Source organism: Anomaloglossus baeobatrachus, chromosome 3 (assembly GCF_048569485.1).
Source record: "Anomaloglossus baeobatrachus isolate aAnoBae1 chromosome 3, aAnoBae1.hap1, whole genome shotgun sequence".
NCBI lineage: Eukaryota > Metazoa > Chordata > Amphibia > Anura > Aromobatidae > Anomaloglossus > Anomaloglossus baeobatrachus.
In genome coordinates, this window is record NC_134355.1 from 162,664,275 (window position 1) to 162,677,591 (window position 13,317).

Consider the following 13,317-nt stretch of genomic DNA (forward strand, 5'->3'; position numbering starts at 1 on the left):
AGCTTTACTGTATAATGGTGTCCCAAACATTCAATAAAAAAAGGGGGGCCCCACAGGGCACACACAGTGAGGGAACCATAAAACCTTATTCAACTCTAGAGCAGTGCTTACCCATATATGTTGTCAATATAGATGCCGTGTCAGTGGTCCAAGTGATGGTGGGGGAAGCCCCGACGCGTTTCGCAGAACAGCTTCCTCGGGGGGCAGTGTGACCTTGTATAATGAGCCCCATGTATATATAGTGGTGGAAATAATGCCTAATTGCCGCCGTTTGTAGCGCCGCATGCGCTGTGACATGTCCGGGTCCCGCGCGTCACTTCCGGAGCTCCCAACGGAAGTGACGCTCACAAGGGGACGTCACCGCACGCTGGACGGAGCTTCCTCAGTACGCGCGAGACTTCGGGCAGCACAGGGCATGCGAATCACGTGCGGCCATCTTGGATGTTGGCAAATCCATATATAGGTAAGGAGCACTGCCCACAATACATATAGCACTGCATTCATGAGAACAACATATTCTACAATCTATAAGAAAGTGTTCATCGGAGCACAGTTCTCAAAAGTGCCCCGACCTGGTGTATGTCCGCCATAATCCAGAAGGGTATACCTAGAGATACATATATATATAACACTGAGTTGTACCACCCAGCGGGGCATAACATGTAAATACCCCATAAACATATTGTGTCACACAAACAATGATTTTTTTGACACTACTGGTATAGAGCAAGCACCTGCTCAATCAGGGCGGACATAAGCCAGGAAAGAAGTGCAATCCCATCTCCCACAAGAGAGATGGGTACATATACATATATATATTTTTAGAGATAATTCCACACAGTACTATCCATCCCCGTTACATATCACCTAAATGGGGCATACAAAAAAAGTAACCATATATATAAAGGTATATATAATGTATATACACCCATATATATATGTATGATGTTACAATAATACAATAATACATAGACTTACCACATGTACATCATAGATATTACGACCCGATACAAACACAGGACCAAGAAAAGTGCATCATCTTAGATGAAGGGGGCCACGAAGGGCTACCTCAAAATTGTCATTTGACACCAAAGGATAGCTCATTAAGTGAGTCGTACACAGTCATGGTCCTGTGCTAGGTCGGGGCGGAAGTGCAAAAGGAGGGGGGGGGGGGGGGGTAAAAGGGCCAGAAATTGGAGAAGAAAAATAATTATAATCTTCTATGTATATGTATTTATGTCAGCGTGTCCTCCCAATAATTCCTATTATACTACTGACTCACAAACATTTGTAAGTCTATATTCTTTATAAGGAAGGAGACGCAGACAAAACCCATAAACACAAATGACAATTTTGAGGTAGCCCTTCGTGGCCCCCTTCATCTAAGATGATGCACTTTTCTTGGTGGGTGTATATACATTATATATACCTTTATATATATGGTTACTTTTTTTGTATGCCCCATTTAGGTGATATGGGGTATTTACATGTTATGCCCCGCTGGGTGGTACAACTCAGTGTTATATATATATGTATCTCTAGGTATACCCTTCTGGATTATGGCGGACATACACCAGGTCGGGGCACTTTTGAGAACTGTGCTCCGATGAACACTTTCTTATAGATTGTAGAATATGTTGTTCTCATGAATGCAGTGCTATATGTATTGTGGGCAGTGCTCCTTACCTATATATGGATTTGCCAACATCCAAGATGGCCGCACGTGATTCGCATGCCCTGTGCTGCCCGAAGTCTCGCGCGTACTGAGGAAGCTCCGTCCAGCGTGCGGTGATGTCCCCTTGTGAGCGTCACTTCCGTTGGGAGCTCCGGAAGTGACGCGCGGGACCCGGACATGTCACAGCGCATGCGGCGCTACAAACGGCGGCAATTAGGCATTATTTCCACCACTATATATACATGGGGCTCATTATACAAGGTCACACTGCCCCCCGAGGAAGCTGTTCTGCGAAACGCGTCGGGGCTTCCCCCACCATCACTTGGACCACTGACACGGCATCTATATTGACAACATATATGGGTAAGCACTGCTCTAGAGTTGAATAAGGTTTTATGGTTCCCTCACTGTGTGTGCCCTGTGGGGCCCCCCTTTTTTTATTGAATGTTTGGGACACCATTATACAGTAAAGCTGGAGCCAACACTCTTTAACACAATATGATGTTGTTGAGGTCCTAGTATGGGATTTTCCCGATTCCTTCTCCAAACATTGTCTGTATTTTATGTGTTTCTTTACATGACAGTGCCCCTATTCTCTGTTTTCGAATAAACATTATATTATTAATAGTGACGCATCTGTCTTTGATTATGCAAGGCTTCATGAAACTCAGTTATTTTCTCTTTTCTATCTGAACTTTAGATAACGTTCAATTTGGGATCCAGACTTGACCTGAACCCCAATGGAAATCACTAATTGGGCACATGGAGCTGCCCTCATAGAGCCAACCATAAATAGATCCCTTCCAGGGGAGGGTGGCTGGGGTTTTTCCATCTTTTTGTTGTTGCATACAACATCTGATCACGCTGTTGTTACCCTAGGGCAATCCATTCAAATACTGTAAGTGGCTAATACTGGGCTGAGGACTGAGTGTATCGAGCACAGCGATACTTGCGCAAGAGAGTTGCCTATGTAAGGCATCTGAACTCTGTTTTTTTTTTTTTGTAAAGTCTGTGCTTGGTACGCACACCGAACCTCGGGTTCCCTCACCTCTAGTATCAACATAATCGGCGGTGTCTGAATTGAGTATTTTTTCTTTTAAACACCTTGTGTGATCTTTCCAGGACCTAAAATGATTCTCGCTTCTATACCTGAGGACTGTTCTTCCACACAGTACCTTGTGATCTTTCCTAGCTTCAGTCACATCCATTGCTTTCTCCTTCAGTTTTTCCAGAATTGAATTCAGGTTTTCCTCTGTTTCCATGACTTGCTTATTCAGTTCCTGATAAACCGCTTGATTTTGCTGGGCTTCTTTATGCTTCATTAGTATCTACATTGGATAAACATAAAAATAAAGCCAATCAGGACTCTGCTAATCTGGACTCCGTTGATCAGGATTCCACTAATCAGGATTCCGCTAATCAGGACTCTGCTAATCAGGACTCTGCTAAATAGGACTCTGCTAATCAGGACTCTGCTAATCAGGATTCCGCTAATCAGGACTCCGCTAATCAGGACTCTGCTAAACAGGACTCTGCTAATCAGGACTCTGCTAATCAGGACTCTGCTAATCAGGACTCTGCTGTCAAGCTGCCACTAGGGGGACCCGGAGCTCTGCAGCAGAAGACACTACACAGAGCAACAAGAACCAGGAAGTAGATACACAGTGTGTGCTCGTACACTGCCTCACAGCACAGCTGGGGAGCAGAGCTGCGGGGCGTGCGAGGAATGGTAAGGAAGGCTGGGTCAAACACAGTACGGGCAGAAGGAGGACCGGAGGAAAGAGCAGAAGCGGAGTCGAGGTCAGGCCGAGGTGACTACCAGAGGAAGCAACCGAGTGGGGAGGTAGGAGAGGGGACAGAGGAATGGGGGAACGACTAGGGGACGGAACACAGTCAGGGCATGGGGCACAGGCACAGAAGGATCAGGATAACACTTACAGGACCAGCAATCACAGGCAAAGCAGTGCTAAGCTTATAGCCGGCGCTGGTTCACTGGAGATGTCAGGTTTTAAAGCATCCAAGCTCTGGAATGAGGCTCGGGAGAAGGCTCCGCCACCTAGCCATGTGGGAGGTGGAACCGTGACATCAGCTAATCAGGACTCCGCTAATCAGGACTCCGCTAACCAGGACTCCACTAACCAGGACTCCGCTAACCAGGACTCTGCTAACCAGGACTCCGCTAACCAGGACTCCGCTAACCAAGACTCTGCTAACCAGGACTCTGCTAACCAGGACTCCGCTAACCAGGACTCTGCTAACTAGGACTCTGCTTCATCCAGTGCAGATCAATAATTAATACACACTGCACATGGTGAATATTGCTTCAAGAATTTAGACTAAGTTGTCATTAACATAAACAATTACAACATTTTTTTTTATCAAATTGATGGTTTTTTACTGTAATATCTGATTATGTAACCTCCGTGCATCTAACTGTTCATTGCCCATTGAGTATCGGGGTTTTTGGGAGTGAATCGAGTACCGAGTATAATGGAAATCAATGGGAAACTCAACCATTTTTAAACTCCGATGCCGGATGGAGAAACGAGCAGTGATGAGCATGGTCGCTCATCACTAGTGATGATGTATACAAGTTATATTTTGCAATGTCTGATATTCCCACTAGCTGACAGTAGAGGGCGCACTGTGTAATAGAAGAAGGTTTTTTGTGCACACTGCAAACTGAGCAAATGTAACTCAGGAAGAGGAAGACAAGAACAATAGATGTCATCATAACCCTAAAATAAGCTGTGACTGCATGATAATTCTCAGATTCAGCTCAGTGATACAGAAAACGTTTCCTGTGCTATAGCTATAGCAATGCAATATAAAAGTGTTGATGCACACAAATGCATGATATATTGATAAACTCATAAGTAACATTTTCCACCTATTCAAAGAACAGATAATAAATGTATAATTTTTGGGTCCTCCACTGATCACCATTGATTACAGAGGTGGTCAGGCACCTGCATGTTTGGTCCATTCACTGTCTATGAGACTGAAATGCATAGCTGGGTCACATACACATTTTCAGATTGCCTATGTTGCTTACCTCCTCATTTATATTGGCCAGGGCTAATGCCACTTCGGCCAGCAGCAATGACAGCTCCGATGGCAGAATTGTGTACATTTCCAAATACTTATTCTGCTGTTCTTCTGACAATTTTTCTACTTTGTGACGATAAGAATTCAACTCCTGATGTAGAACCTTAGACGATAAAAAAAAAAAAAAAATCAATGTCGCAGTGAACAGATTACTCTTTAAGCACTGGGCGATTTTTTATTTTTGCGCTTTCATTTTTGACTCTTCTTATTCCAAGTACCATAACTTTTTTATGTTCCAGTCAATATAACCATATGAGGGCTTGTTTTTGGTGGGATGAGTTATACTCTGAATGACATCATTCATTTTATCATATGATGTAATGGTAAGCGGGGAAAAAATATCAGGTGTAGCAAAATAGCAAAAAAAAGTGAAATTCTGCAATTGTTTTATGGGTTTTTTATTTACAGAGTTCATTTTACCATAAACTCCAAACCTGATTTCTGATTTTTTTTTCTTTTGTAAAGTCTGTGTTCAGTACAAACACCGAACCTTGGGTTCACTCATCTCTAATCTTCAGATTTCATTATGCCGTGCACACAGTGAAGGCACCCAGTGCCAGAGACAGCAAAATAACCCCAAAACATATTTGAACCTCCACCATATTTGACTGTAGGTACTGAGTTCTTTTCTTTGTTGGCCTCATTCCATTTCCTGTAAAAAGTAGAATGATGTGCTTTACCAAAAACCTCTATCTTGGTCTCATCTGTCCACAAGACGCTTTCCCAAAATAATTTTGGCTTACTCATGTACATTTTGGCAAACTACAGTCTAGCTTTTTAGGTCGGTTTAGGCAGTGGGATCCTCTTGGGTCTCGTGCCATAGTGTTTCATTCCATTCAAATGTCATCGGATAGTTCACACTAAAGGTCCAGTCACACTAAGCAACTTACCAGCGATCCCAACAACGATGGGGATCGCTGGTAAGTTGCTAGGAGGTTGCTGGTGAGATGTCACACTGCGACGCTCCAGCGATCCCACCAGCAACCTGACCTGGCAGGGATCGCTGGAGCGTCGCTACACGAGTTGCTGGTGAGCTCACCAGCAACCAGTGACCATCCCCCAGCGCCGCGTGGAAGATGCTGCGCTTGGTAACTAAGGTAAATATCGGGTAACCAACCCGATATTTACCTTGGTTACCAGCGCACGCAGCTACACGAGCAGGGAGCAGCGCACACTGAGCGCTGGCTCCCTGCTCTCCTAGTTACAGCACACATCGGGTTAATTACCCGATGTGTGCTGCAGCTAAATGTGCACAGAGCAGGGAGCAGCGCACACCGCTTAGCGCTGGCTCCTTGCTCTCCTAGTTACAGCACACATCGGGTTAATTAACCCGATGTGTCCTGCAGCTACATGTGCACAGAGCAGGAGCCGGCACTGACAGTGAGAGCGGCGGAGGCTGGTAACAAAGGTAAATATCGGGTAACCAAGGACAGGGCTTCTTGGTTACCCGATGTTTACTGTGGTTACCAGCCTCCGCAGAAGCCGGCTCCTGCTGCCTGCACATTTAGTTGTTGCTGTCTCGCTGTCACACACAGCGATCTCTGCTTCACAGCGGGACAGCAACAACTAAAAAATGGCCCAGGACATTCAGCAACAACCAACGACCTCACAGCAGGGGCCAGGTTGTTGCTGGATGTCACACACAGCAACATCGCTAGCAACGTCACAAAAGTTGTTCGTTAGCAGCGATGTTGCTAGCGATGTTGCTTAGTGTGGCGGGGCCTTAACACTGATGCACCCTGAGCCTGAGGTACAGCTTGAATTTCTTTGGAACTTGATTGGGGCTGCTTATCCGCCATCCGGACTATTGTGTGTTGTAACTTTTCATCAATTTTTCTCTGCCTTCCTTTTGCAGAAAGATTATCTACAGTGCCATTAGTTGTAAACTTCTTGATTATATTGCACACTGTGGACAAAGGAACATCAAGATCTCTGGAGATGGATTTGTAACCTTAAGATTGTTGATATTTTTCACCAACTATGGTTTTCAAGTGCTCAGACAGTTCTTTTCTCCTCTTTCTGTTCTCCATGCTTAGTGTGAGACACATGGACACACAAGGCAAAGATTGAGTCAACCTCTCCCCTTTCCCCTTTTTGTCTGGTTTCAGCTGTCATTTTCATATTGCCCTCACCTGTTAGGGTACTTTCACACTTGCGTTGTTTTCCTTCCGTTACAATCCGCCCTTTTGGAAAACAGTGGAATCCGTTAACGGATTCCGCTGTTTCCCATAGACTTGTATGGTTGACGGATTGTACCAAAAGGACCTGCGTTGCTTCCGCTGGGCGACGCTCCGTTGCTTCCGCCCAGCGGGAGGAACGCAGCATGTAACGTTTTGAGCAGCGGAATCCTCTGGATTTCACTGCGCATGCTCTTTTTTTTTTTTTTAAATTACAAACTTTATTTTGGCTCGCGGTGGCCGAACGTTCAGCTGAGCGCCCGCCCGCCGGCAAGTGACAGCGCTCAGCTAAGCACCTGCCCGCCGGCATGCCCGGGCGCCGGAAAGTGACAGCGCTCAGCTGAGCGCCCACCCGCCGGCATGCCCGGCCGCCGGCATGCTCGGCCGCCGGCAAGTGACAGCGCTCAGCGGAGCGCCCGCCCGCTGGCATGCCCGGCCGCCGGCAAGTGACAGCGCTCAGCTGATCACCCGGCGGCCGGTTGCAGGGAGCGATCAGCTGATCACCCGGCGGCCAGCTGCAGGGAGCGATCAGCTGATCACCCGGTGGCCGGCTGCAGGGAGCGATCAGCTGATCACCCGGCGGCCGGCTGCAGGGAGCAATCAGCTGATCATCTGGCGGCCGGCTGCAGGGAGCGATCAGCTGATCACCCGGCGGCCGGCTACTGGGAGCGATCAGCTGATCACCCGGCGGCCGGCTGCAGGGACCGATCAGCTGATCACCCGGCGGCCGGCTACTGGGAGCGATCAGCTGATCACCCGGCGGCCGTCTACTGGGAGCGATCAGCTGATCACCCGGCGGCCGGCTGCAGGGAGCGATCAGCTGATCACCCGGCGGCCGGCTACTGGGAGCGATCAGCTGATCGTTCACAATAGTCTGCCGCCGGTAAAACTGTAAAAAAAAAAAAATCAAAACGGATTCTGTTGTTTTGCAGAATCCGTTGCATCTGTTGTGCCACTATATGCATCCGTCACACAACGCAATGCAATGGATACCGTTCAACGCAAGTGTGAAACTAGCCTTACTTGGCAAAGGTTAGTTTCAACAAGCAGCACATGTTTGAAACAAAGTTGTTTACCCACAATTTTGGAAAGGTGCCAACAATTTTGTCTGGACAATTTTGGAAATATCCAATTTGCCTTTTCCTGTTTTTTTTTTTTTTGGCGTTGTTCAAATATATAAAAAGGAAAGAAACGTGTATAACAAAAAAATGTGTAATTGCAATTACTTTCTGGGAGAAATACTTCACTTTCTGCAATGATTTCAAGGGTGCCAATACTTTCAGCCATGACCGTATAGGTGTCAGGCCACTGAGGATTCACACCCATGATAAGAATCCTAGCAAGAGATGCTGCTGCCATTTTGAAGGGAATGGGAATAGGAGAAAGGACTGTAAGACGGTGACTAGGCCCGTGCGGCCCTGCTCTGAAAACAATGGTTGTCGTTGAATTATAATAATGTGAATTGTGTTAATGTATACAATGTATTTGTGTATAAAGTGTACAGAGGGTTACCTCTGTTTTGCAGTTGTGAGTACCAGGCCTGAACTCTACAGAAATTTCCTTGTCAGTGCACTAACATCCATGGTACTAGTCCTCAAGTAGAAGCTTTGCATAGGCCTGAGCGAACAGGTCGGCAATGAAACCACAGTAGACAAGGCAAGTCTGAAGTTGGTCGACACCATTATAGAGAACATTTCCCTGTGGGTGGGACGAGACCCTGGCCAGTAAGAACTATATGACTTTATTGTGTGGACTGTAGTGTCAGGCGGTGAAGAGGAGAACGGACAAATATTAGCAGTAGTAGTACCAGGACTGATGGAGCAGTCTCACAAGAATGTTTGCCTTAAAGTCAATTATGCTGTACAGAATGTGTTCAAGTATTGTGCCTTCTGTACCGATGAGTTGGAACTTGGAAGTACTGTGTGAAACCTATAGTAAAAGACTGTTGAAAACGTATCCCGAATTTGTGTCGATGACTCCCCAGCAGACGAATCCTGGTCTGCCCGATGGCCTAATCACAGGTATGGCTTGAACACTCTAAGGCGGGCTTTGCACACTACGACATCGCAGGCCGATGCTGCGATGCCGAGTGCGATAGTGCCCGCCCCCGTCGCAGCAGCGATATGTGGTGATAGCTGGCGTAGCGAAAGTTATCGCTACGCCAGCTTCACACACACACTCACCTGCCGTGCGACGTCCCTGTGGCCGGCGACCCGCCTCCTTGTTAAGGGGGCGGGTCGTGTGGCATCACTGCGACGTCACACGGCAGGCGGCCAATCAGAGCGGAGGGGCGGAGATGAGCAGGATGTAAACATCCTGCCCACCTCCTTCCTTCCGCATATCCTACGGAAGCCGCAGTGAGGCCGGTAGGAGACGTTCCTCGCTCCTGCGACTTCACACACAGCGATGTGTGCTGCCGCAGGAGCGAGGAACAACATCGGACCATTGCGTCAGCGTAATTATGGATTACGCCGACGCTGTACCGATGATACGATTACGACGCTTTTGCGCTCGTTAATCGTATCATCCAGCCTTTACACACTGCGATGTCGCATGCGATGCCGGAAGTGCGTCATTTTCAATTGGACCCCACCGACATCGCACCTGCGATGTCGCAGTGTGCAAAGTGCCCCTAAGACCACACATACAGCCAGGATCACCGCAACCAATCCCTTCCCCCTTGCTCTGTGGAGGTGGCCAGGGTGCGGACAACCGAAGAACTGCTAAGGAGCGCCTTGTCCATGACTACAGCCCTGGCCACCCCCACTAGACCTCAGTGCTCAGTCAGCGAGACTAAGTACACAGAATACAGTGATATGAGAATAGATTTCTTTACAAGAAAGTCATAGGAGTCACAAACACTGCATCTGCATCAGACAGGGAGCTGCTGCACTGCTGTCACTGCTAAAACTCACTCAGTTTCCACTTGCAAATAATTTTTTAGCAGTATCTGCTTTTGTCGAGCCCAATATTGCTGTATTTTCAGCGTTTTACACATTAGTGAGGTACAGCTTTCAATAACCAGTGGTCATTTAATAATGTCAGGTAAAAGGCAGAGTCGCGATGCACATGGTAATATACAATGAAACCCCTGTGCGCCGCCATCTGCCAGTAAGATTATGGGGGGCTGTAGTGCCAAAAGCAGCAGCACTGTCAGCACCCGCTGTCTAGCCAGTAGTAGCAGAAGGACACTATCAATGCGATTATGGGCCAAAATTATTTAGTTCAAATTGAACAAATTTCATTATGACAAGTGGTTAATTTAGATGGTGTTACCAGGATAACACTGTGCAGAACGAGAGAACGAACAAATGTGTGATATCCACAATAATATACCTGAAATTCATCCACTTGCATATCTGCTTCTGATGCAGAATTCAGTAAGGTTTCCTTAGTATCTCTGATCCAGGCTTTCACAATATTAAGTTCTTTTTCCACGTCCTCTCGTTCATTAAGTTCCTGCTCTACAAGCTTTCTGCTTTTCTTGACTTTCTGTTGCATACTGTAATTGAGAAGAACACATAGAGAAACGATTAATGGAGGATTTACACACACTTGTACTGTAAATCAGAAAAGTGAGTACCTCCCTCACATATTTGTAAATACGTTTGTACAGTATATTACTGAAGCGAATACACCCTTGACTAAATGTTTTATTAATCTTTTCATTGGACAACACTGAAGATCTGACACTTTGATACAATGTAAAGTAGTCAGTGTGCAGCTGTTTTAACAGTGTAAATTTGGTGCCCTCTAAATAACTCAACACACAATCCTTAATGTCTAAACCGCTGGTAACAAAAGTGAGAACACCCTTAAGTGAAAATTACCAAATTGTGCCCAATTAGCCATTGTTCCTCCCCAGTGTCATGTGACGCATTCGTTTTACAAGGTCTCAGGTGTGAATGAGTAGCAGGGTTGATAAATTTGGTGTTATCACTCACATACTCTTTCATAGTTGTCACTGGAAGTTCAACATGGCACCACATGGCAAATAATTCTCTGTGGATTTAAAAAAAAAAAAAAAAAAATTCCCTACATAAAGATGGCCTGGGCTATAAGAATAATGTCAACATACTAAAACTGAGCTGCAGCACGGTGGCCAAGACTATACATCGGTTTAACAAGACAGATTCAATGCAGAACAGGCCTTTCCATGGTCAACCAAAGAAGTTGAGTGCACATGCTCAGCGTCCTATCCAAAGGTTATCTTTTCAAAATAGACGTATGAGTGCTGTCAGCATTGCTGCAGAAGTTATGGATGTGAGGTTACAAAGTCAGTGCTTATACAATATGCCATATACTACATCATTTTGGCCTGCATGGCTGTCAACCTAGAAGGAAGCCTCTTCTAAAGATGATGTACAAGAAAACCTTCAAACAGTTTGCTGAAGACAGCATACGATGGACATGGATTCATCCAGGTGAGCAGTAAAAAGACAAGTGTGTCTTGCCTACAGTCATGCATGGTGGTAGGAATATCATAGTTTGCGGCTGCATGACTGCTGCTGGTTGTGGGGAGCTACAATTCATTGAGGGAACCATGAATAGAAACAAGTACTGTGAAATAGTGAAGCAAAGCATGATCATCTCCCTTCGGAAACTGGTCCGCAGGGCAGTATTCCAACATGAAAACGAACTGCCAGCGATGCGGAGACACTCATTAGGAGCCATTGTAAGGTTGTCGACCACAAAAGACAGTTTGGAGAACTGAGCTTTATCCAAGTCAGAATCTGATTGGTGGATTTCTCCCTCAGAGGCCATTGTCTAAACAAGATGTCATGCTCTCGGTCACGGGGTTGGTCTTTCCTGGGCAGGGAGATCGACATTCTCCCCGCACCTCCATTCCTGCCTTTGGTTCAGCCTCTGCCACTGGGTCTGTCACTGCAGCGCAGCATGTCACTCACCCTGTCCGCTGTGCTGAGTGTTCCTCTGCTTCCTTCTCCTCCCGGAAACTGTGTTCCCTCAGAAGGCCCACTGGGAGCACGCTTAGGCAGCGCACACCGCACTCTGCTGTAATTTAAATGAATAGTACACCTGTTCCTTTTTGGGTTATTTCTGATTGCAGGATTGCTTCCTGCTTATAAAGCACCTGTAGCCTATGGATGGTGCCTGGGCAACGTGCTCATTCCTATAGAAGATTGCTAGGGTTCAGACCCTTTCTGCTGTGCTCTGTGCTACCTGACTTTGCTGCGTTCTGCTTTGCAAAGATACTTACCTATTTCTCGTCGCAGAACCTCCTGCTGCTTGTCCATCATACCTGGTCGCATCTTATGCTCCGACTTCTTTACTGCCGTCTTAACCTTCAGGTCCTTTTGGAACACTCCTGTTTCCTACAACAGCCGGATCTGCTCCCGAGGAAAAGTGCAGAGCATTCCGGATACCTTCAACTACAGGAACCACTTTCCTTGGATGGTACAGAACATTCCGGATTCTACTCTCCTATTGAGCCGTCAATCTCCTGTCCAAGCTGAGACTGTCTGACCCTCTGGAATTTTTGACCGTGTTAATCCCTGTATAGGGATTCTCTTGCAAGTAACTCCTCCGGGGTTGCTCAGCGTGAGTCATCCATCTGGCAAGCGGCTGTCGGACCCTCTGGGGCTGTGCTGGGATAATCCCTGTATAGGGGTTCCCTCGCTGGTTGTTCCTCCGGCGGTGCTCTGCATCGTGATCTTTTAAATAAACCATCTTCTGTTTCTCCAAGTTCTCTCCAGTGTCTTGCTTGTCAGGTAATCTGCTGCCACCGAACTACCGGTGGTCCAGCGAGTCACCCGTACATCTCATCGCCTCAGTGGTGTAACACAAGATGTCTGAGAGCCATGGCGAATTGAGACCAAAGTGGCAAGGGATGCTAATAATTGCCTGGAACTTTCAGACTATAGTTACTTTCATGGTTTATCACGAGACTCTCCTTCAGTTGTGGCTCGTTTATAATGAGAAAGACCTTGCAGGACCTGGAGGGATAAGCAACCCAGCATATTTACAATGCATGTAGATGCCTTAGAGTCTAATGAGAATGCTAACACAATTGAGTGGAGACAGCATGAGAGGATTTACTAACAGAATGCCCAGGACTGAAACAGAGCATGGATGAGATAGTAATTAACAATACTGGTGGAGCATGACTGAGATTCAATGACTGGAGCACAAATAGGTAACAGCAAGTCATAGTAAATGTCTAGAAAGCAGCAATAGTAGGCCACTAGTGGTCATTCCACAGAAGGACAACAGGATCTTCACATAGGAGATAACTTCCCAATTGTTGGTGGTCTGACCACTGGAACCTCCACAGATCCCAAAAATCAGAACTCTCAAGAGTTCTATGTGAATGGAGCGGCTGTCCTTCATGCAACCATC

At 46.5% G+C, this 13,317-nt stretch overlaps 1 protein-coding gene across 12 annotated transcripts in view; it reads right to left on the reverse strand.

The window, feature by feature from the left end:
• Positions 1–13,317, reverse strand: part of SYNE1 (spectrin repeat containing nuclear envelope protein 1) — a 672,549-nt gene that overhangs the window by 215,614 nt on the left and 443,618 nt on the right. For all 12 annotated transcript variants that reach the window (XM_075339554.1, XM_075339558.1, XM_075339562.1 and 9 more), the window contains 3 exons: positions 10,297–10,462; positions 4,731–4,886; positions 2,851–3,003 (listed from right to left, as the gene is read on the reverse strand). In XM_075339554.1, coding sequence (XP_075195669.1) covers positions 2,851–3,003; positions 4,731–4,886; positions 10,297–10,462 — 475 coding nt within the window. The remainder of the gene's footprint in view (positions 1–2,850; positions 3,004–4,730; positions 4,887–10,296; positions 10,463–13,317) is intronic.